The sequence below is a fragment of the Ornithorhynchus anatinus genome, chromosome 13 (assembly GCF_004115215.2).
Source record: "Ornithorhynchus anatinus isolate Pmale09 chromosome 13, mOrnAna1.pri.v4, whole genome shotgun sequence".
NCBI classification, from domain to species: Eukaryota; Metazoa; Chordata; class Mammalia; order Monotremata; family Ornithorhynchidae; genus Ornithorhynchus; species Ornithorhynchus anatinus.
This window is the reverse complement of record NC_041740.1, coordinates 628,806-653,088: the sequence shown is the minus strand read 5'-3', so window position 1 is coordinate 653,088 and position 24,283 is coordinate 628,806. Positions and strand designations below refer to the sequence as shown.

At 56.2% G+C, this 24,283-nt stretch overlaps 1 protein-coding gene and 1 non-coding gene across 3 annotated transcripts in view; both read left to right on the top strand.

Annotated features, from left to right (window-relative positions):
- The window catches only part of CTDSPL (CTD small phosphatase like), a 37,655-nt gene extending 16,137 nt beyond the window's left edge, over positions 1-21,518 (top strand). Inside the window, exons 1-8 of one of the 2 annotated variants that reach the window (XM_007665640.4) lie at positions 12,319-12,645; positions 13,321-13,475; positions 14,080-14,112; positions 14,442-14,543; positions 15,981-16,037; positions 17,587-17,679; positions 18,477-18,662; positions 19,323-21,518. In XM_007665640.4, coding sequence (XP_007663830.1) covers position 12,645; positions 13,321-13,475; positions 14,080-14,112; positions 14,442-14,543; positions 15,981-16,037; positions 17,587-17,679; positions 18,477-18,662; positions 19,323-19,448 — 753 coding nt within the window. In that variant the 5' untranslated portion in view covers positions 12,319-12,644 and the 3' untranslated portion in view covers positions 19,449-21,518. Of the gene's footprint in view, positions 1-12,318; positions 12,646-13,320; positions 13,476-14,079; positions 14,113-14,441; positions 14,544-15,980; positions 16,038-17,586; positions 17,680-18,476; positions 18,663-19,322 lie in introns of those variants that run through there. The other variant, XM_029077744.2, reaches the window with a different exon arrangement.
- On the top strand, positions 16,238-16,298 carry MIR26-2 (microRNA mir-26-2). Its single transcript, NR_127408.1, has one exon. It is a non-coding gene; the product is annotated as a microRNA mir-26-2 (primary transcript).
- Positions 21,519-24,283: the final 2,765 nt, after the last annotated feature.

Below are 24,283 nucleotides of genomic sequence, written 5' to 3'. Positions count from 1 at the left end.
GAAGCCCAGAATGTCCGGTTGAGGCCGGTGGCGACGGGCGACTGAGCGGACTTGCGGCTTTCCGGGTGGTCCCAAGCGGCACTGTCCTGGGACCCCCGGCAGATGAGTGTCGAGCTGGGGGGTGGCCGGGGTCAGCTTGGGAACTGAAGTCGCGTGGCAGGCAGTCTGGGCTGGGAGCCTGTGGGGCAGTGGGAATTGAGGGAGCAGCTTCCCCTTATTGGGGAAGTTTGCGAAATGACCAGGCCCTTCAGCTGGCTCCTGGGTTGAGAGCCGGAGTGCAGTTCCTGGTGTCCATCCTTTCCCGACAGACGGACAGGATTCTTGTCTCAGTCTCAGAAGCTCTCCCCAGCCCTTTCCGCCTCCCCTTTATTTCTAGCCAAGGGTCACTGTTCCCTCTAGTTTTCGCTCTGACCCCTGAGTGTGACCTTTGACTCTTCAGTGAGTTGGGGCCATAGTGATGATGTCCAGTTTCCTGTTAAGGATCGGGATGGAGTTGGGGGGTATGTGCGGAGGCCTTGTCTTCAACTCGGGCCAATCCCGTGCTCACCTTGCTGGGCAAATGTGATGCGTGCCTTGAAGTAGTAGCCGAGGTCAATTCCGATTCTCGGATGTTTTTGAGTTCCCATCCTCCCCCCTTCCCCCTGCGGGGGTTCCCTCCTCGTCCTCCCGTCTGCTCCCACCAGTCGTCACCCAACCGTGCCTCCCCGGCCTCTCCATTAGACTGGGAGCCTGTGGAGGGCAGGGGCCGCTGCTGGGCTCTAACACGTGTTGCAGATGGTGCTGTGCGCACAGTAGACACTTAATCCGTAGGGCTGGTCGACGGCGGTGGGGAGGGATGGCTGGGTGGACTGGGAGAAGTGTCTCATGCTAACTGTGCATGGGTGGGCCGAAGGGCCGATGGGGAGGCGTTTTTGGCCACTTCATGCTCACATGGAGAGTGGGACCCTGTGTCTGTCCCTGGGCCCCAGGCAGGTCTGCCAACATTGAAACCAACATTGTGAAGAGTGGGGTCTAGTGTATAGAGCCTAGGCCTCAGAGAGACCTGGTTTATAATCCCGGCTCCATCACTCGTCTGTTATGTGACCTTAGGCAAGTCACTTCAGTTCTCTGGGCCTCAGTTACCTCATCTGGAAAATGGGGATTAAGACCATGGGCCCCATGTCGGACATGGACTGTGTCCCAACATTTCTAGCTTGTATTTAACCCAGTGCTCAGTACAGCATCTGGCACATAGTAAGCGCTTAACCAATACAGTTAAAAAACAAAGACAAAAAACCCTTTCTTATTGGCCCTTGTCTCAGCCCTGACCTTTTCAGCCAAGTTAAGCCCCTGATGGAGGGGCCCCCTGGCAGCCCAGGGCAACCTATAGGGCCAGGGCAGCCCAGGGCACCTGAGGCAGCCAGTCCAGGTTGGCCTGGCCTTGGGGGGAGGACGCGGTAGCGAGCCCCTCAGATGTCCTGGTCATCCCCTCGAGGTCAGGCGGGGCGAGGGGCTGGGCCACCGGGGCCGGAAGAGGGGGCCGAACTCCCCCAGTTCCTTCGAGCCCCCAGGGACCGGTATCGGTGGCTTCTCCAGTAAGCGGGGGGAGCCAAGGTGGGGAGCTGCCGCTGGAGTGTTGCTAGGAGACGCTCCACGTTTCCGGGCACAGATCTTCCAGCGCGGAGGGTGGCCGCCCGCCCACATGGCACGCGGCACCCGGAAACGGCTGAGGCGGCAGCGGTGGCTCCGTGATGTGCATTTTCCAGGCTCCTCGTGGTGGAGAGAGGGGTCGGGGCTGTGGCACGGAGGGGCGTCGGTCATCATGGCTCTGCCATCTCTGTCAGCGGTAATAATAATAATAATAATAATGTTGGTATTTGTTAAGCGCTTACTATGTGCAGAGCACTGTTCTAAGCGCTGGGGTAGACACAGGGGAATCGGGTCGTCCCACGTAGGGCTCACAGTCTTAATCCCCATTTTACAGATGAGGGAACTGAGGCCCAGAGAAGTGAAGTGACTTGCCCACAGTCACACAGCCGACAAGTGGCAGAGCTGGGATTCGAACTCATGAGCCCTGACTCCAAAGCCCGTGCTCTTTCCACTGCGCCACGCTGCCAGGCCGGCCCAGACCTCCCGGCGCTACCCTCCCTTCTTCCTTGCTCTGCCCCCACGGGGTGCAGGTGGAGCGGAAGTCAAGGTGGCCAAGGCGTACCCCTCCCCCGCCAGCGGTGGACGGAGCCGGCAGGTCGGCTGGAGGCTTCCCTCCTGTTGACATCCGCCCCCGATCTCAGGGGGCCTCAGAGCCATCCTCTTGGACGCCAGCCCCGGAATCAGTCCATCTGGGCTAGGTACCGGGCACCGCCTCCGGGCAGAGCTCTATACCAGGTATTCGGGAGAGGACAGTACAAGCGGAACCAACCCCTTCTCGCCTGCTGTCTGGTAGCATTCGGTCCAATGTGGACTGGCTCAGATATGTGAAGGAGCTGCTGGAGGAGGGCGGAGGGGTGCCAGCAGGGCTCGAGACCCCCCCCCCCAGTAGCGCCAACAGGCCGGCCCACCTCAGTCCTAACCTCCACCACATCCCCTCCCGAATGAGGTTCCTGAGGTGGGGCTGGGGCTTGGGTGCTGGAGCCTGCCAGGGGATTTCCCACCACTTTCTGGTCCCTGAGCTGTGTAGTTGAAATCTGAGCGTCTGCTCAGAGGGCACACAACTGAGTTAGGGGTGTTGGGTGGTCCATACTGGGTCACCGGGGAGAATCAGTGGTGTTGGATAGTCTGTACTGGCTCACTGGGAAGAATCAGGGCAGTTGGATGGAACGTGCTGGGTCACTGGGGGAGAGTCAGGGCTGGAGTCGGGACTGTTGGATGGATGGTGTATGTTAGGTCACTGGGGGGTAGTCAGATGTTGAATGGTCTGTACTGGGTTACTGGGGTGTGGGCTTGGGCGCCCAGGAGCTCTCCAAGTCTCGGTCCACATTCACAGGACCTGGGGACTGGCCCTGACCACCCCCAGCAGAGATGACTCAGTCGTCAGCCCCCGACTGGACGTCAGCGGATGACGGCCGGTGCTCACCCAGGACTCCTGGCTGGCCTGTGAAATCTTCCCCAGGAGTCAGGGAGGAACTTTCTGGGAGCTAGTGCCCAGTTCCAGCATCTTCACGGGGTCATCACAGCCTATCTTCTCCTCTTCTTGTCTGACCAAAGGCAGCTCACATTCATGGGGCTACCCACACACCCATCTTGCCTGAAGACAGGTTCCACCTGGCCCTGGACCCCCTTTAGAGAAGCAACGTGACCTAGTGGAAAGAGCCCAGGGCTGGGAATCACAGGACTTGGGTTCTAATCCTGGCTTTTCCCCTACATGCACCCGTGCAAATGCATAACACAATCTCACACACACAGTCACACACACATCCCCCGAGTGATGGAGCCCCATGTAACTGCCTAGGGAACTGTCAGCAGTCCTCCTAGCCCCTACCACCCCAGTTCTTGAGCGCCAACTACACAATTAGTGTGCTCAATCACCTGGACCTCTTCTGAACATCCCCACCTTCTCTCCTTCCTCCTGTCAGTGTTTGCCTCCCCACTTTACCCTCATACCCCTCCCCACTCCCCTACCCAAGCTCTTTAATACAGTCCTCTGCACTTAGTGGACTCTAACCTCCTGGAGGGCAGGGATCCTGTCTATTGTACTATCCCAAGTACTAAATACAGGGCACTATATACTGGGGACTTTCCTCGAGGGCAGGGAAGGGATCTTTATTGCACTCTCCCAAGTGCTCAGTGCTCTGCCCACCACAGAGATTCAGTAAATGATAATTCCCACAGTAATTATGGTATTTAAGTGCTTAATATGTGTTAAGCACTTATCTAAACTCTGGTTTAGATAAAAGTTAATCAGGTCAGACATATTCCCTGTCCCACATGGGGCTCACGGTCTAAAAAGTAGGAGGGAGAACAGGTACCGAATCCCCATTTTACAGATAAGGGAACTGAGGCACGGGGAAGCAAATGACTTGCCCAGGGTCATGCAGCAAGTAATTGGTGGGGGCCTAGATCATTCAATCGTATTTATAGAGCACTTACTGTTTGCAGAGCACTGTACTAAGCACTTGGAATGTGCAGTTCGGCAACAGATGAGAATCAGGTCCTCCCGTTTCCTGGCCCCATGCACTCGCTCGCTCGCTCTCACACACACACGCACACACATACTCGTTGTTAGGGAGGGACTGTCTCTGTCTCTTGCCGAATTGTACTTTCCAAGCGCTTAGTACAGTGCTCAGCACACGGTAAGCGCTCAGTAAATACGATTGAATGTACACCTGGCTCCCCCAAGCCCCCCCCACCGCCCATGGTTGGGTTACAAAGTTGTCGACCTTTGCATTTGTTGATGACACTGCCCCCAGCCTTTGTTATGCTGCATGTGTGCCCTCCCCCCACACCACACACAAACACAAACCCCCCAACATTTCACCACCGCTGGCCCCATCCCCACCAGGGTCACAAAAACAGCTTGGCCGCCCAGCCTGGCTTTGTGAACAGAAAGCCCAGGCGGTCTCCCTGCGGAGACCAGTCTTCCCCGCTCTCGGGTGCATCGGTATTTATGAGCGTGGCATCTGTTGACAAAATGGCTCGTATTTGTAAAGCTCATTATCGACATTAATTAGGTTAAAATCCTCAGGAGTGCGACTGGTTCTCAGGAGCCGGGGCCTCCGCGGGAAACCCCAGCGAGAGGCAGACGTGTCTGTCCCTGAGAGAACCAGGCGACGCCGACGAGGTTTGGGGTCCAGTCCGGGGGTCCCCAATCTGCCGTTGCTCTTTAAGAAGTTTCCCTTTTTATTTCTTTAGTAGCTGAACCCCGGGAACAATGTGCTGGGTCTGATTTTAAGGTGGAATTGACCCCTTCAGGTGGCAGCATGGCCTGGTGGAACTGGGAGTCGGGAATCTGGGAAGCAGCGTGGCCCAGTGGATAAAGCACAGGCCTGGGAGTCAGAAGGACCTGGGTTCTAATTCCAGCTCTGCCACTTGTCTGCTGTGTGGCCTGGGGCAAGTCACTTCACTTCTCTGGGCCTCAGTTACCTCATCTGTCAAATGGGGTTTAAGATTGTGAGCCCCATAAATAAATAGTGGTATTTGTTAAGCGCTTACTATGTGCAAAGCACTGTTCTAAGCGCTGGAGGATACAAGGTGATCAGGTTGTCCCACGTGGGGTTCACAGTTTTCACCCCCATTTTACAGATGAGGGAACTGAGGCACAGAGAAGTTAAGTGACTTGCCCAAAGTCACATGGGGCAGGGACTGTGTCCAACCGTATTACCTTGTATCTACCCCAACGCTTACAACAGGGCCTGGCATATAGTAAGTGCTTAACAATAATAATTACCACTAAAAAATACCACCATTATTATTATCATTATTATTAGTCCTGTATCTGCCACTTGTCTGCTGGATGACCCTGGACAAGGCTATTTAACTGCCTTGTGCCGTGGTTACCTCTTTTATAAAATGGTGATACAGTACCTTATCCCCTCTCACTTGTAGACTCCGAGCTCATTCTGGGACTGTCGATGATCTGATTATCTTATATCTACCGTATTGCGGGCCACTTATTAAGCACTTAATACATGCCGTTATCACCATCCTTAAGCTCAGAGATAATGGGATAAGCCCTTGTCTGCCTGGTCTGTCCGGAGACAGGGGGTTGGCCTCCCTCCCTCCCTCCCACCCAGAGGGTTTAGGGATTTTTTAAAAGAGATATATGGGGCTTGGTCTCTTCTCAATGGTCTGAGAAAGTGAGCAGAATCACTAGGGTGTTTTGGGAAGTTGCAGAAGCTCTCCTGGCTAGTTGGAGTTTGTGGGCCCCTTGCAGCTGTGCACCCCGCCTCTCCATCTTCGGAAACGGAGCCCGGACCGTGTCTCCCAGAAACGGGCCTGGCTTTGTTGTAAGGAATATTTCCTGGTTCACTTGTATCAATCAGTAAATCAATGAACAGTATTTAGCGCTCACTGTGTGCGGAGCACTGCTAGGACTTGGATAAGTACACTACGACCCTACCCCCAAGGAGCTTACAGTCTACAGGGGAGACAGACGTTTATGTGAATTAAGGCTGTGGACATCAACTGCTGTGGGGCTGAGAGTGGGGTGTCGCTAATCCCCGTTGCCTTTCAGTTCGGAAGCCTTTCCACCTCCGTGATCTAAGTCCCCCAGCTAAGTGCTGGGGTAGGTGGAGTACCTCCAGGTGCCACCGATTACCCTGCCAAACCAGTGAATGGCTTCAGGCCCAGTCCTTGACCCCCACGGGGCCCCCGCAGGCTACTAGAGAGGAAGAGCAGGTATCTCATCCTCTTAGGATAGCGGAGGAAACCGAGGTCCAGAGAGGGAGAGCATCTTGGCCGAGGGCACTCAGCCGTTCAAGGGCTGAGCTGGGATTAGGGTTGGGGGTCTCATGCCTCCTACCCTCGCACTCCGCCTGCTGAACCACGCACTGTGCCCTGGCCTGTGGGCCTCTCTCGGTGGCCCCCGCGGTGGCCTGTGGAGTTCTGGCTTGGTAAACGCCAACCTCCCCTCTCTGGTGGTGCTCCCCCTCCAGAACCCAGGAGCCCCATTAATCTTGGCTCTCCCACATGTCTGCTGCGTGACTTGAGGCAAGTCACTTCACTTCTCTGGGCCTCAGTTACCTCATCTGTAACAGAGGGATTAAGAATGTGAACCCCATGTGGAACAGGGATTCTGTCCATCCTGATTAATTTGTATCTCTCCCAGCGCTTAGAACAGTGTTTGGCATAGAATAAGCGCTTAATAATTATTATTTTTACCCCCGGGGAAGCCGGTGGTGCCCGGTCCTTCCAGGGCCAGGGGCACCAAGGGCTCCACTCCAGCGCCCTGGGGCCGGAGGAGGGGTGCTGATCCAAGGGGCAAGAGTGTCCCGGCAGTCCCGGAGAGGGTTGTTCCCGCCGAGCTGGGCGGGGGCCTCACTCTGCTCCCAACAGGAAGCCTGGGTCTCAGCAGGCCGCCATGTGGCTGGGAAGCTCCTGCAGTCAGCCTTCGCCTATTTTTTTGAACTGGAAGAAAGGTTTGTTTGTGGGCCGCTCTCTGGGGCGGGAAAGGAATGTTACGTATGCCCAGCCTGCACAGAATTTCCTGTCCCAGCCTCGTTCCAAACCGCCGTCCCGGGAGGAATTCCAGACAGACAGTCAGGCCCTCCTGGAGCAGCAAAGAATGATGCATTCATCTCAGGGTCGCAGCATGGAGGAAACCTGCAGCCGGGGCGGGGGCGGGACATGGGAAGGGAAGGAACCTGTGGCAGGCGTACATGGGGAGGAGGGGGAGGTGTGTGGGGGGCGAGCACCAGCCAGAGAGGGACCGCTCAAGCATTTCTCCCAGGGGCCTTCCAGCAGGGCCAGGAACAGAAATCAGTCAGTCAATCACTCATATGTACTGAGCACTTACTATCAATACTTCCATGGTATTTATTGAGTGCTTACTGTGTATAAAGACCTGTACTAAGCGCTTGGGAGAGTAGAGTACAGTTGAGTTGGTAGGCATGATCCTTGCCCACAAGGATCTTGCCGTCCAGGGCGGAGACGGTCATAGAAATAATCATAAAGATGGGAAAATGGCAAGGTATAAGGACCGGTACATAAGTGCTGTGGGGCTGAGAGGGGAGGATGCTTTTCCAGGCTCTTGGCTGTGGGGGAAATCCCCAAGGAGACCCGTGCCCCCTGAAGAGCTTTCATGGGGAAATAATAACAATGATTCGGGTATTTGTTAAGCACTTAGTATGTGCCAAGCTCTGCTTTAAGCCCTGGAGTGGATGCAAGGTAGGTCAGACACAGTCCCTGTCCCATCAGGGACTAACTGACTCAGAGGGAAAACAGGTTTTGAATTCCCATTTTACAGATGAGAAAACTGACACCCAGAGAAGTGAAGTGAATTGCCCAAGGTCATATAGGAAGTGATAGGTCCAGGATTAGAACCCAGGTTCCCATATTCTCAGGCCCGGGCTCTTTCTGCAAGGCCACGCTGCTTCCTAAAGCCTCGTTGGGGTGTGTGACTGCACGCTGCTGCCTGCAACATCTGCAGTTCATTCATTCATTCAATCGTATTTCTTGAGCGCTCACTGTTGGCACTGGTGCACCCGCCACCCAGCACTGCGACTGACGCGTCGTTCAGCACTGCGACTCCCACGGCCTGCTCGGCTCATTATTTGTCATCTGTCTCCCCCTCTAGACTCTAAGCCTAATATGGGCAGGGGACGTGTCTGTTATTTCTGTTGTATTGTACTCTCCCTACGCTTAGAACAGTGCTCAGAACATAGTAAGTGCTCAGTAAATACCACTGATTGATTGAGGAGGCTTAGGGGGATGGGCAGCTGGACTGGACGTATTCGGGGCAGCATCCATGGTTCCTAGGAAGCCCAACTGGAGGGTTCCGGCTGAGGGAGGGAACGGGAAGCTGTCCTTGGGGGAGCAGGCCCTCAGCACCCTCCCTCGCCCTGGGGTGAGTAAGGGATGCCCACTTCACCAATCAATGGTATTTATTGAGCGCTTACTGTCTGCGGAGCACTGTACTAACTGGTTGGGAAAGTACAACAGAATTCATAGACGTGATCCCTGACCACAGACCTTAAAATAGGTAACGGATAGGAAGCCAGCATAAGCAGGGGGAGAGAGTACTGACCCCCTTTAGGCTCCTCTTGCCCCTCATTTGTGAGATAATAATAATGTTGGTATTTGTTAAGTGCTTACTATGTGCAGAGCACTGTTCTAAGTGCTGGGGTAGATACAGGGTAATCACGTCATCCCAAGTGAGGCTCACAGTTAATCCCCATTTTACAGATGAGGTAACCAAGGCACAGAGAAGTGAAGTGACTTGCCCACAGTCACACAGCTGACAAGTGGCAGAGCCAGGAGTCGAACCCATGACCTCCGACTCCGAAGCCCAGGCTCTTTCCACTGAGCCACGCTGCTTCCCCAAGATCCAGTATGACATAGCCTGGGAGTCAGAAGGTCATGGGTTCTAATCCTGTCTACGCCACTTGTCTACTCTGTGACCATGGGCAAGTCACCTCACTTCTTCGTGCCGCAGTTCCCTCATCTGTAAAATGGGGATCGAGACCGTGAGCACCATATGGGACAGGGACCGTGTCCGACCCGATTTGCTTCTACCCTCGCCAGCGCTTAGGGAAGCAGCATGGCTCAGTGGAAAGAGCCCGGGCTTGGGAGTCAGAGGTCATGGGTTCGAATCCTGGCTCGGCAACTTGTCAGCTGTGTGACTGTGGGCAAGTCACTTAACTCCTCTGTGCCTCAGTTACCTCATCTGTAAAATGGGGATTAACTGTGAGCCTCTCGTGGGACAACCTGATTACCCTGTATCTACCCCAGCGCGTAGAACAGTGCTCTGCACAGAGTAAGTGCTTAACAAATACCAACATTATTATTATTACAGTGCTGGGCACAAAGTAAGCACTTAACAAATACCACAGTTATTATTATTATTATCCAGGTGTGGGGGGAATGTTTGGATGTTTGAATTGAGGGATTTGAGTCCCTCAGTTTGAGTGAAGCAGCATGGCTCAGTGCAAAGAGCCCGGGCTTAGGACTCAGAGGTCATGGGTTCTGATCCCGCCTCCGCCGCTTGTCAGCTGTGTGACTTTGAACCAGTCACTTCACTTCTCTGAGCCTCAGTGACCTCATCTGGCAAATGGGGATGAAGACTGTGAGCCCCGCGTGGGACAACCTGATCACCTTGTATTCCCCCAGCGCTTGGAACAGCGCATGGCACCTAGTAAGCGCTTAACAAATACCATCATCATCAAGACAGCCACCGAGACCGGTCAGAGTTTGCGTTCGATAAGTACAATTGATTGATTTGGGGATGAGCTGAAGCTTCAAACCAGCGCGGGGCTTGGGAGGATGTTTCGACGGAGCAAATTGGGTAAATTTGCCCTTCGATACAGCGAGGGCAGCGCCGCCTAGTGGAGAGAGGGAGGCTCTGCGAGTGGGAGCCCCGAGTTCATGTCCCGGGTCTGTCCCAGGTCTGTCCCCGGTCTGTCCCCGGTCTGTCCCCGGTCTGCCCCCGGTCTGCCCCCGGTCTTTTCCCGGTCTGCCGGCTCACTCTGGACAGGAACTTCATTCTCTCTGTGCCTCGGTGTCTCCCATTTCCACCTTGGATCTAGGGTTCCTTCTCTGCCTCCCTCCCAGGCTATGAGCCCCGCGGGGGCGGCGGCCCGATGGATCCGTTTCGGCCACAGGACTCAGCCCCAAGAGGATCATCATCCGGTGTTGAAGTCCCCTTTGTGGAGTTCAGAGATCCTCGGGTTTACCCGTGCAGGAAACATAGTTCTTTGGGGAGGGGCCCCAGCGATTGGGAATTGGGCGGGGGACCCAGCCATCGGAAATATTCACAGAGGCCTTGTTTTCAGTGTTTAGGGGAAGGAGGTTTATATTCTCCCCCAAAAGCCAGGGAAAGTTGAGGATTTTTATGATATTTTATTCATTCAATCGTATTTATTGAGCGCTTACTGTGTGCAGAGCATTGCACTAAGCGCTTGGAATGTACAGTTCGTCAACAGACAGAGACAATCACTGCCCAACAACGAGCTCATAATCTGTTAAGCGCTTGAGTGCCAGGCACTGTATTAAGCACTGGGTTAAATACAAGCTCACCTTGGTGAAAATAGTCCATGTCCCACATGGGGCTCACAGTCTGAATCCCCATTTTTCAGTTGAGGTAACTGAGGTGTAGAGAGGGTACGCGACCTGCCCAAGGTCACGAAACAGAGAAATGGTGGAGCCGGGATTGGAACCCTGCTTTTTCTGACTCACAGACCCATGGTCTTTCTACTATTATCTACTGCTTCCCTGGAATTGAGGCCCAGAGAACTTTGTGTGACACTTGTTCTGTAAGTGTATGGGCTCAGTGCTCACTCTCATTGGGAGAGTCCTTGTTGTCTGGGGGCCAGGATCAGTCAGTGGTATTTATTGAGCACCTTCTAGATGCAGAGCACTGTAATAAGTGCTTGAGAATGTCATTTAATAGCATTGAACTGGGGGAGTCAGTGCTGAAAAGATACTTCTACCCTCACTTCCTGGCTTTCCTGGTTATTCCGGGAGGTCATTATGGAGATGATAATGAAAAAAGATGGTATTTGTTAAGAAGTTACTGTGTGCTAAGCACCGTATTAAGGGCTGGGGTAGATATAAGACAACCAGTTTGAACACAGTCCCATTGTCACAGGTGACTCTCAGTCTAAAGGAGAGGGAGAATGGGAATTGAATCCCCATTTTATGGATGAGGAAACTAAGGCAAAGACAAGTGATTTGTCCAAGGGCCCATAGCAGGCACCTGTCAGAGCTGGGGTCAGAACCCAGGTCCCATGACTCCCAGACCTGCAGTCTCTCCTCCAGGCCATGCTGCCCCTTGAAGCAGGTCAGTAGAAAGTAGCTGAGTGACCCATCTTCCTCTCTGCTGGCACTGAGGTGATGGTGCACCCTGAGGACCATCCTGGGCAGCGGGTCCCCGTAGGCTGGGGGTACTGGCCCAGTATTGGGCCCTGACACGGGGTGGGAGGGATTGACCCCCCGATCCACAGGTGCTCTATGGGCTGGGGACTGTGAATGGCCTGGCAGCCAGCCAACAGAGTGATGTCCCTGGGGCCTGGCCCTGCTGATGGCCATGTCCAGCTGGCCAGGGGAAGCCACTGACCCTCCTGGTGGCAGGACCGTGAGCGGGATGGGCCCAGGCTGGCCCTGGTACTGCTCACTTCCATCTAACCACCGGCCTAGAGGAGAGGAGAGTCAGGGGTGTCAGGTGGTCCACCCATGATCCCAAGGGCAGGTGTCCAGGAGACTGACCAGCACGTATGCCCTCCCAGCATCCCCCCGGTGCCCATGTGGAAACAGAGTGCTGGGCCCGACAGTCTGTCAGTCTCACTCGATAATAATAGTAATAATGGTACTCGTTAAGCGCTTACTATGTGCCAAGCACTGTTCTAAGCATTAGGATAGATACGAGTTAGTGGGATCGGACACAGTCCCTGTCCCACGTGAGGCTCACATTTTTAATCCCCGTTTTACAGATGAGGTAACTGAGGCCCAGAGAAGTGAAGTGACTTGCCCAAGGTCACGCAGCAGACGTGGCGGAACAGGATTAGAACCCAGATCCTTCTGGCTCCCAGGCCTATGTCCACTAAGCCACAACTGCCTCTCAACACCCAGGGGAACATTGCTCACAGTTGCACAGGTCGGTCCCCCCAGGCCGAAGATGGGAACCTGTTTTGGCTCACCCGCATCACAGCACATGCACAATCCGCGAAACCCAAACTTGTCTCCCTGCAGGGCTCCCCTAGCCACCTTTCTGGTCAGACGTCACCGTTCTGGGCATCGGGTGCCTTGGCTGGGCTAGTTGGCCCCAGCCTGGACCTGGCCAGCAGGCCCGAAGCAAAAGGGAGGAGAGCGGTGTGGCCAGAGCAACCAGGCAGCCAGTCAGTGGTCTGGCTGAAAGTCCACGGCGAGAGGAGTGCTGCACTGAGACTTGGGGGAGCGAAGGAGGAGCCGGCCCTACCGGGTTCCCCTCAGGCCCCCCACCCCCGGGGGTGGGGTCATTCCGTCTCACCGGGTTTTAGAGGCGACAACTGGAGGAACACCAGGAGGTCCCCTGGAGCAGTGAGTCGTGGGCACGAGAGCACGGGCGGGCAGGCAGGGGTTGGTGGGTGTCCGTGACTGACCCGTGCAGCTGGGCCCGGTCTGCCTGCGGAGGAGCGATTTGCCCTGGCTGTGCGGGGTGGTTACTTCCGGAGACTAAAATGACCAGGAGTGGGACCAGGCTAGAGGGTGGAGACGGGCTGTAGGGGCGGGACCAAGATGGGAGGTGGAGTTGGATTGGAGGGGAGGGCCAGGGCCACAGCTCTAGACGGGGACGGTCCCAAGGCCAGCTGGAATGTCCTCCTGGCCTTTGAGAGTCTGTCCCATCTCCCCCAGAGAGGACGGTCAGGTCAGGACAGGATCTGCCCATTCCCCTAGAGAGCCCGGCCATCCCACGTTGTCCATAAAGGGGTGCTCTACACTCCGGCTGCCATTCCTGCCCTCTCGGAAAAAGCGAGGGCCACCGGTCCGGGGTCTGCTTTCCCCGTGGCCGGAGTCGGCTGCCCTCCTCTCCCTGATCCTCCACCAGCCTCCCTGGGCAGAGTAGGGAGGCAGGCCCAGGGCTGGAGCATCCTGAATCCACAGAAGTCCCTCTGATCCTGCAGGAATTGAAGGGAACCGCCCGTGGGTTTGGGCCCTATCAGGGGGTCGGGAGACACTGGCCTTCTCTGACTTGATACATGCTTGCCCCCGCAGTGCCCCAGTGCAGCATCAGCTCGAAGAAGCAGCGGCGACGAAGCATCTTCAGTTCCTTATTCTGCTGTTTCCGCCACTACCGTGCCGAAACCCCCTCGGCCCACAATGCCAGTGTGCTGCCGCCACTGGTGGAGGAGAATGGAGGCCTGCAGAAGGTTGGTAGACCTGATCCCTGCTTTCAAGGAGCTTCCAGTCTGTCCTCTCGGGGAGATGGGTGTTAAAATAAATCAGAGCTAGGGGAAACCCGCAATATGAGGCTATGTGCGTGAGGGCCGACTCCGCCTCTAACTCATTGAATGATTAGAAGAGGACAAAGAGACTGAACCCCATATGCCCAGGGTCTCTTTTGGGGAGGGGCGTAGGGAGACAGCCCTCCACCGCCAGCGGGCTCAGACCATCGAGTGCCGTCCTCGGGCATCAAGTCCTTGATGCGGGTGCAGCCCTGTGTGGGCGTGAGGGAGGTGTAAGCCCCCCCCCCCCGCCCCGGCCCCCGCAAGGAGCGGCCAGACTTCGGACAAATGTTTCCTCCTCTGCGCCCCCTCCCTCCCCGCCCCTTCTTCCTCCTCGCCAACCCCGGCTCCCTCGTCGTACGCTGACGCAGGCTCCAGGGCCCCGCTGCGAGCCTGGTGACCCGGCCTCCGAGGTGGACGGTGGCTGTCCTTGGCCGCGTGCGGGCGTGGGCGTGGACCACGGAGTTAGAGAGGTCAGAAGCCTGAGCCGTCTCCGATGCCCGTGATGGTTTTTCTTCTCTTTCCACAGAGAGATCGGATGCAGGTCATCCCCATCCCCAGCGTACGTATTTCTCTGCTCTATCAGGGTGCCCCCGTCGCCCGCAGTGAGCCGGGGAGCTGGGCCAACGGTTGTTAGCTTCTGGATCGGGGGGTGGCCGGGTGGGCCGCCGCAGTGCGGTTTGGGGGCAGAGGTTGGGGACGGCAGAGCCAGGACCATCCCCAGGTGACTTGGGAGCATTTTTCCATGCCTTTTCCCTCTCACCACCTGAGAGCTCGAAACCAAATGTCCCCCGGCGAACCGTGGTCAGCGGGCTCGGGCTGGAGACCTGGACCGCGGCAGCCAGCCGTGTGGGCGCTTCACCTCTGGCTTCTTCTGGTTTCTTCCTCCAGCCGCCAGCTAATTTCCTGCTCCCTGAGCTGACCCTGCCAGACTACGGGAAGAAGTGTGTGGTCATTGACTTAGACGAGACGCTAGTGCACAGCTCTTTCAAGGTAATGACGGAAAGCCCGGTCCTGCTCTCGGCGATGTCGCTGTGTTTGACTCTGGGAAGCGGCGGTCAGTCATTCGATCTAGCTCGTTCATTGTGTGCCTACTGCTAGCAGAGTGGTGCTCTAAATGCTTGGGAGAAAACAGACATAATAATGTAACGATAATAGTGGTATTTAATAAGTGCTAATTTTGTGCCAGATGCTGGGGCAGACACAAGCAAATCAAGTTGGACACAGTCCCTGTCCCACATGAACTCACGGTCTTAATCCCCACTTTATAGAAGAGGTAACCGTGGCCCAGAGAAGTGAAATGATCTACTTAAGGTTACACAACAGACAAGTGGTGGAACCCAGGTCCTTCTCACTCCCAGGCCTCTGCTCTGTCCATTAGGCCATGCTGCTTCTCAATCCCTGCCCTCAAGGAGTTTGCAGGGAGTTTGCAGCCTTCTAGGTGCTGAACACCATAGTAAGCATTGGAGGGAGCACAACAGAATCAGTAGACACTGTTCCTCCCCTTGAGTGTACAATCTACTGTGTGCACATCACCCTGCGGGACCCTTGGGAGAGTTCCACAGAATTAGAGGCATGATCTCTGCCTTCAAGGAGTTTGCAGTCTACTAGATGCCGAGTGCTGTACAAAGCACTGAGGAGAGTAGAAAAGATACAGTAGACACTGTCCCTACCTTGGGTACAGAATTTACTGGTACGCGGAGTACTTGCAGGGCCCTTTGGGGAATACCATAGCGTTAGAGACCACGATCCCATCCCTCACGGAGCTCACGGTCTACTGTGTTTGCAGAGCACTGTATAGAGAGCTGGGGGGTGGGGGGAGTACAGCACAGTGAGTAGACACAGTCCCTGACCTCAAGGAGGTTATCGTGTCAATGAGTACTATATTAGGCTCTCAGGGGAGTGCATTGGAGTTAGAAAACATGGTCCCTGCCTTCAAGGAGCTTTCAGTCTAGCAGGGGTGGTAGGCACTGGGATAATTTACAGGTAAGAGGAAGCTGGAGAGCGGGTTAGGTCCCAGGGTGTGGAAGGTCCACCCTGAAGGGCGTGAGGGGTGAGCGGCCCACCAGAGCTTGGTGGCCCGAAGGGTTAAAAGGGCAGCGGGTGGTGGCTAATGGGAGGGATAATAATAATGTTGGTATTTGTTAAGCGCTTACTATGTGCAGAGCACTGTTCTAAGTGCTGGGGTAGATCAGGGTCATCAGGTTGTCCCACGTGAGGCTCACAGTCTTAACCCCCATTTTACAGATGAGGTAACTGAGGCACAGAGAAGTGAAGTGACTTGCCCACAGTCATACAGCTGACAAGTGGCAGAGCTGGGATTCGAACCCATGACCTCTGACTCCCAAGCCTGGGCTCTTTCCACTGAGCCACGCTGCTTCTCTAATGGAGCTCGGCTTCGAAAACACTGTTTTCCTTCTTGTTCCCTAGCCCATCAGCAACGCTGACTTCATCGTGCCGGTGGAGATCGACGGCACGGTCCATCAGGTGAGCCCCAGCGCCCGCACTTCAGGTCGGCCAGTGCCGAAACCAGCCTTTACCAAAGTGCTCCTCACACCTGCCGCCTTCTGCCAACTGGGACAGGGTGCACTTCGCTGTGGAGAAGGAGACCAAACCGGCAGTCGGACCCAGGCCTTTCCCAGCTCAAGTCAGGCCCGGCGCCGGCGGGCACCTGGGCTGCGACCTGGTTCAAGTAATCCAGGATAGGCTGTGTGCGCTCAGATTGGCCTGTTCTCGGTTACTTGCCCCAGGGGGCGGCCACAGCAACTCGGCCCAGGGAGCCTGGGACTCCCACCCAGTTCCCCTCTGCTCAAGAAAGTCAGAGGCCGAGAGCATGGGGGTTACCGACCCGAACGGCAGATCTGGGGCCCGTCGGGGCTTCTGTCTCGCCCCAAACCGCGGGGTTCCGAATGGAGCCAATGGGTCGGTGGGCACTGCTCTAAATGAAAAACAACCATTAGAAGAACTTGCTTTGTATATCGGCAAGGCCTAGGGGGTGAAATCGAAAACTGGGAATCAGGAGACCCAGGTTCTAGTCCCGACTCTGCCTCTAGCCTGCTGGGTGACCTAAGGCAAGTCACTTAACCTCTCTGGGCCTCTGTTTCCTCTCCTCTGGACAATGAGGATGAGATCCCTGCTCTCCCTCCCTTGCACCCTGGGAGCCCCATGGGGACAGGGGCTGAGTCCGGTCTTATTCACCATACCCACCCAGGGCTTTCCCATGGAAAGCCCATTAAGTGCCATCAGCACTGCAGATTTGCCAGGGTGAAAGGGTCCTGTTTCAGGGAAGCTCCCCCAGCTGCCATTTCTGAAAACCAGACTGTTCTAACTCGGGGAGCAATGGCCTCTGGGGCTCCACAGGGCAGGGTCCTTGGTCTGGCCCGGTTCACCATCCCCATCAGCCTCTGCTAGCGTAGCTCAGTCCCATTCACCCCCAGGCTCCGACACTCTCTCACCTCAGGCCTTTACAGGCCTGGGGGCAGGTGGGGGCTGACTGGAGGTTGGAGAGGCCCTGGTCGCAATGCCCTGTGACCAGGGCCCCAGCAGCTTGGATGGGCAGTTCCCCCACCCCGAAAATGGCCGTCAGATTCAGGGGAAAATAGCTGTCCCCAAGTCCTACAGACCATTGTTCGGGTCCAAGCTCATAATAATAACAATAATAGTAATAATCATAGTATTGATAATAATTGTGGTATTTGTCAAACATTTACTATGTGTGCCAGGCACCGTACATAGCGCTAGGGATTGATACAAGGAAATAGGGTTGGACCCAATCTCTGTCCCATTTGGGGCTCACAGTCTCAATCCATTTTCCAGATGAGAGAACTGAGGCCCAGACAAGGGAAATGACTTGCCCAGAGTCACACAGCAGACAAGTGGCGGAGCCAGGATTGGAGCCCACAGTCTTCTGATTCCCAGGCCTGTGCTCTAACCACAGCACCATGCTGCTTCTGGTCAGGGGACCCAGGGCTTCGCAGTCATGGACCCGCCCACACCCACTACATCCACCAATTGCTGTCGACTTGTCTCATTTCAGGTATATGTGCTCAAGCGGCCCCATGTGGACGAGTTTCTGCAGAGGATGGGACAGCTTTTTGAGTGTGTGCTCTTCACCGCCAGTCTGGCTAAGGTTGGTCGTGTGCGGGGGCTGGGGGCAGGGGGTGGTGGCTCTGGCACCCTAGGTAGGGGGGTTGGGGACTAGGATTCTTGCTGGGGATGGGGCATGACAGGTGTCCTGTATACCCCCCTCCACCAATGACACTTAGTTGGTGCCTCCCTTATCCCTCCCCTCCTCTCCCGCTCCAGCGTGGGACCGGTGCCACTCTGCTTGAGTGTGGGTGGGGTGGGTTTCCATGGCAACCATGTCCCATATGGCCTTGGCTTAGTGCGGCGCCGGCAGGCGCAGGCGAGGCCGCGTGCCTCCGTGGGAGGCGGCCACACTGCCACGGTCACAGTGGGACCCGGCTCGGCTGTCCGGGAAGGCCGTTCCTCTTGGATGGAGAGCCGGGGGGGTCACTGTCTCCCCAGAGTCCACCCTTGGACGCAACCAGTGACTACGGGGATGATGGGGAGTACCCTCTATGGGGAGTCGGGACCCTGGGGGAGCCTTGACCGGCAGCTTTCTGCGGTGCCTCGAAGCTCCCAGCTTGCGTTGGCACACGCTGATTTCAAATCCCAGCGTTCGTGGGGCACTTGAGCGTGTGTGCCACGGGAACCCATCGATAAAAGTGGCTCTGGGCTCCCTGGACGCTCCATCAGGCAACAGAGCCTTGGGCCTTTCCCACCTTATGTCTGCCGAGAGCATTGGGGTGAAAGGGCTGGCGGCTGGCGGGGGGTGCTTTGGGGCCATAGGGGTGGCCCACCCAAGCCTGATGACGCCATGCCGTTTGCTCCCTCCGGCCGTGGGCGGCTGGCCGGTGGCTGCAGTACGCCGACCCGGTGGCTGACCTGCTGGACCGCTGGGGGGTGTTCCGGGCCCGCCTCTTCCGGGAGTCCTGTGTCTTCCACCGGGGGAACTACGTCAAGGACCTGAGCCGCCTGGGGCGGGAGCTGAGCAAGGTGATCATCGTCGACAATTCGCCTGCGTCTTACATCTTCCACCCTGAGAACGCAGTGAGTGCTCGGGGCAGGGCAGGGGGGTGGAGGGCACGGGCCTGACCTCGGACCCTGAACTCTGAGGAGGAGCTGCACTTAGCCATCGTGAAGGTGAGGGGACTGTGGGAATTCCCGGGCTGGCCGGAGGGTGCTCAGATCCTGCCCCCGGTCCCTGCCCCTCTCCCCGTCCCTTCACCCCCCTTTCCTTTCCACCTCCCCCAGTGCAGCGTGCGCAGTAAGACATTCTGCACCCAGTAAGTACCCAGTATAAACTGCACACAGGTGCCCGGTACGGCATTCTGCACCCAGCTTGTACCCCGGATAATGCTTTGCAACCAGTAGGCACCCTGCACACTGCTCCGTTCACAGTTGGCACTTGGTACAGTGCTTAGCACACAGTAGGTGCCCTGCAGAGCGCTCTCCACACTGCAAACACCCAGTACAGCACTCTGCTCCCGGGCACTCGCTACAAACTGATGATGATGAGGACGCACCCTCCTCCCCGCCCCAGCAGTCAGAAGCTCCCAGGAGGGACTGGGCCCAGACAAGAAGAAGGAGGAGGAGGAGGCGTTTGGTCTTCCACGGTCGCCACTGCCCGGCCAGCGGGCCCCAAGCCTTCCCCGGCCGGGCCCCAGCGCCCCGCTGATCATTCCTGACGCGTTCCCTTCCCTGCCGCAGGTCCCCGTGCAGTCGTGGTTTGACGACATGACGGACACAGAGCTTCTGGACCTCCTCCCCTTCTTCGAGGGGCTGAGCCGGGAGGAGGAGGTATACGGGACCCTGCACAAGCTGGGCGGCAGGTAGCTCGTTGCCGCGGTCGCCAACGCCCTCTCCCCCCGGCCCGTGCCGACGCCTCTGCCCTCCTGGGCCACCGGGATGAAGATAGAGTTCTCTGTCTCCCGGAGGGACTCTCGGAATGGATCGGACGTATCTGCCGAGCGGACTCCTCGCACCATCCTCGGCCCGCCTCCTCCCGTGGGAAAGGCCAGGCTAGGTGGTGGCGTGTGCTTGTGTCTGAAAGGGGCCACGCCTGTCCCCCCTTCCCCACTATGCAGACGTTTTTAACCCTGCCCCTCCTGCGCTTAGAGCAGTTGACCTGTCTCTGGACTCTTTTCCTATCAAATGAAGTGCCTTTTTGAATGTTATTTTAAGATAAAAGTTCATTTTTGTACACTGCATCTTTCCAGGCATCTCTTAGTCTTTGTTGTGCAGATGCTCAAAAAAGGAGGAAAGGGGAATTCTGCAGAGCCCTGAGATGGCTGGGAAGGGAAGCCAATACTTGTGTCCAAAAGCCAAGATCTGGAAGCGGGGAGTCCCCAAGGCAGGTGATGGAGGCTCCTGGCTCGGCCCTCCTCCCCGCTCCGGCCCGGCCCGGGGAACGGGCCGGGCCTGCGCCCGTCGGGGCCCTTTGAGACAGGCGGGATCGATCGGATAGAGGTATTTATTGAGCACTTGCTGTGTGTGGAGCACTGGACTAAGTGCTTGGGTGAGTAGTTCAGTAGCCTTGGTAGAAACGATCCCTGCCCTCAAGGAGCTGTCAGGGATGAAGGCAGGTTGGTCTCCTACCCCTAGTCTTCCCCCAGAAAAAGGGGTTTGCACGTGCCTACTCAAGCCCCCTGCCCGGGCGCCAGCACTCGAGCGCCCCGTGACCAGGGCGGGGGCCGGGAACACAATCTAGTCACTGATGAGAAAGGTCTGTCCAGTCAAAAACCTTCTGGGTAGCCAGGCCCACTGGGCCCCAGGGTTAGGTCTTATGGGCAGGCAGAGTCCCCAAACACCCATGCTCCCCGTGACTGCCACTGCCAGTTAAGGGGCAGGATCGTGACCTCTCACAGGGCCATGGGAGCGGGGAAGGAAATGACTCCTCTCAGTACCCTTCTCCCTTCACTGGAGGTAGGCGACCAATCTGCCTCCATGCCTGTACCCGGCGCCGTTGCGGAGAACTGTCCCTCGTCGCTGGGCTCCAGGCGGCTAATCCGGATAGCGTGGCCACTGCCCAGATGGCCTCGGGTCGGCCTCCAGAAGGCGCCACCCTGGTGCCAAAAGACATGCCCCCTGCTGGAGATGGGGCCATCCCGACAGCCGAGCTCGGAACCGCTGGGAATAAGTGCTGGAAACCCGGAGCAGAGAGGCCCGCTCAGGTGGGGCACTCCCTCACCCCAAGTCCCAGTGTCTCCAGAGGAACGGATCCAACCCGGGATCGCCTGGCATGGCCGGGCTGATTAAGGGCCTCGTGCCGGAAGGCTGTGGAGGCCCCCAGCGACAACATGGCTGTAACTACCGCGAGCACCTGTGAGCACCAGAGACCAAAAGTCGTCGTTGCCTTAACCGTTTGTGGATGAATGTTTCTTACCGGGTGGGGTCCCGGCATCTCCGTGGAGGGGGTCATCACCACCGTAGCTCCCATGGGCGGCCAGGTGAGCTTGGGAGCGCCGGACAGCCAGATGACCCGCTGGAGGGATCTCGGGTGGAAGCCACCGCCTGCTGATGGAAAGCCTGGAGCCGGCACACGCAACGAGTGGAGCGGGCCTGGATCCCGCAAGCTGGGAGCGTCTGAAGTCCCTATGAACTACCGGCAGGGAAACGCCGGCGGGGCCTCCCCAATCTGGGAACACCAGCGTGGTCTTGCCTATCCGGGAACGTCGGTGGGGCCTCGCTGGTCGGCGTGCCTTGTCCACCCTGCCCATCCTCACCCTTCCGAGGCCCGTCGGCGCTGAGCCGCTCTGGCTGGCCATCGCGGCTTGTCCGCGAATGAAGCAATACGGCTCTCTCAGGGCCAGGAGAATCAGTAGGATCTTTGTAAGAAGAGAAATGACAATAGTGAATACGGGTATTTTCATTGTAACTTTTATTAAATCGCTCGTTTGAAAACACTGCAGGAATGGCGATACTTGTTTGGGACGAGCGCCTGCCGTCTCTCGATTGGTTGTACTGAACTGGCTCTGTATTGCGCCCCAGAAGCCACCAGCCCCCTCTGCTCTGCTTTCCGTTCTGTGTCTAGCTCACAGGCGATGCCCTGGGTCGTTGTCTCCCCTAATCAGCTGGTAATGTGAGCAGAGCACCGGGCAGAACGCCCACGGGGTGGGGATGCTGTGGGTAGGACCGCAGTCCCCCCGAGTGCTTGGTCCATCCAGCGTGGAAGCCAGGACTGGGGTGAACATATACTCCTGGGGTGCTTGGCTGCCATGTTGGGTCCCGCATCATTGCCAGAACTGCAGGTTTCTGTGTGGATCACCCAGTCTGGGCAGTGGGGAAGGCAGGATGTGTGTGTGTGTGTCTCCATGTCCGTCCAGCGTGTCCCGGTCATTTGGTCTGCACTCAGAACTGTTTCCTGTCCATGACTCCTCTGGCAATACGGGGAAGAGCCCTGGGGTTGGGGGTGAGGTCAGACAGAGGCTCCCATTCTGTCCAAAACAATAGTTACCGTAATAATTTTCGTATTTATTAAGCACGTACCATATGCCGGGCACTGTATTAAGCACTGGGGTGGATACAAGCAAATCATGTGGGACACAGTCCCTTGTCCCATGCGGGGCTCACAGTCTCAGTCCCCAATTTACAGATGAGGGAACTGAGGCCCAGAGAACTTAAGTGACTTGCCCAAAGTCACACAGCAGACAAGTGGCAGAGTCAGAATTAGAACCCATGACCTGATTCCCAAGTTCTTTGGAAGCAGTCCTTCTCCATAACGGCAGTGACTTGGAACTCTTGGGTTGTAGATACTTGTGTGTCTCCATTGTGGATGTGGATCGAGTGGATACTCCTCGTGGCCAGGGAAAATGTCATTTTTATTGTTCTGTACTTCCCAACCACCAAGTACTGCGCCAAGTGGGCTCTTGGTACATGCTGTAGTTGCCCCTACTGCTGTTCCCTCCCCTTCCCTGCAATTCCCTCCTTTTGGCTTGCATAGGAGCCCCTTTCCCTTCTTCCTCCTCATTCTCCCTCCCCTCTCCTCTCTGTCTTTCCCAATCAATCTTATTTATTGAGTGCCTCACTGTGTCCAAAGCATTGTACTAAGTGCTTGGGGAAGAGTACAATATAAGAGTGCGTAGGAATATTCCCTGCCCCAAATGAGCTTACAGTCTAGAGGGGGAGACAGTAGTATAAAGAAACGAATTACGGATATGTACATAAGTGCCGGGGGGCTGAGGGGGGCGAATAACCGATGCAAGTCCAAGCGCAACCGTGACATAGACGGGAGTGGGAGAAGAGGAAACGAGAGCTTAGTCAGAGAAGCCCTCTAGGAGAAGATGTGTCTTCCTCTTCCTCTGCATCCCTTTCGGTCCCCAAGCAATCCAGCCTGGACCGTAGCAGAGCATGACAGGAGCTCAAGGAATCTTTGGGGCCCATGTCGTCTCTTTCATCGTCGTTAAAGAATGAATGGATCCTGTTGATTGGATGGAGCCTCATGGGGAGAGGCAGATGCCTTGGGATAGAGACCATAGATCGGGTGGCCTGTCCGTCCCTTCTCGATCCCTGACTCTCTCCCACTGACCCGGCATGAAACATCCTACAACCCTGCTTCTCCCATCTCCTTCCCTGGCTCCCTCGGCGACCCAGACCGGACCCTCCGACACCCGTTACTCTCCCCTCTCTGTCCCTGACTCTCCCCGAGTGACCCAGCAGAAGCCACCCCACACCCCCGACTCTCCCCTGCCTCTCCCTGATTCTCTGTCCAGCCGAGAAAGACTGAGCCAGATTGAGTCGGGGCGCTGGGCGAAAGGCGGTGCTATTCCCTTTCTGGCCCACCAGGTGGCGGTGGCGTCCTTGGGGCCGGGCTGGGGCAAAACCCGGCACTGACGATGGGTCAGTCAGTCCTATTTATTGAGCGCCTACTGTGTGCAGAGCACTGTACTAAGCCCTTGGAAAGTACAATCTGGCAACAGAGACAATCCCTACCCAACAACGGGCTGAAATAATAATAATGTTGGTATTTGTTAAGTGCTTACTATGTGCAGAGCACTGTTCTATGTGCAGAGCACTGGGGGAGATACAGGGTCATCAGGTTGTCCCACGGGAGGCTCACAGTCTTAATCCCCATTTTACAGATGAGGTAACTGAGGTACAGAGAAGTTAAGTGACTTGCCCACAGTCACACAGCTGCCAAGTGGTGGAGCTGGGATTCGAACCCATGACCTATGACTCCCAAGCCTGGGCTCTTTCCACTGAGCCATGCTGCTTCTCGAAGTCTAGAAGGGGGAGGCAGACAACACAACAAAACAAGTAGACAGGCATCAATACCATCAAAAGAGCTAAATTGTAATGTTGGTATTTGTTAAGTGCTGACTATGTGCCAACCACTGTTCTAAGCGCTGGGGTAGATACAAGGTAATGAGGTTGTCCCACCTGGGGCCCACAGTCTTCACCCCCATTTAACAGATGAGGGAACTGAGGCACAGAGCAGTTAAGTGACTTGCCCATGGTCACACAGCTGACAGGCGGCGGAGTCGGGATTAGAACCCATGATTCTGACTCCCAAGCTCGGGTTCTTTCCACTGAGTCATGCAGGTATTCAATAGAACCATAGATAAATAGATAATAGAATAGATTTAATAGAACCATAGATAAGTGCATTTCATTAATAAAATAGAGCAATAAGTGACTTGCCCAAGGTCACAGAGCAGGGAAGTGGTGGAGCT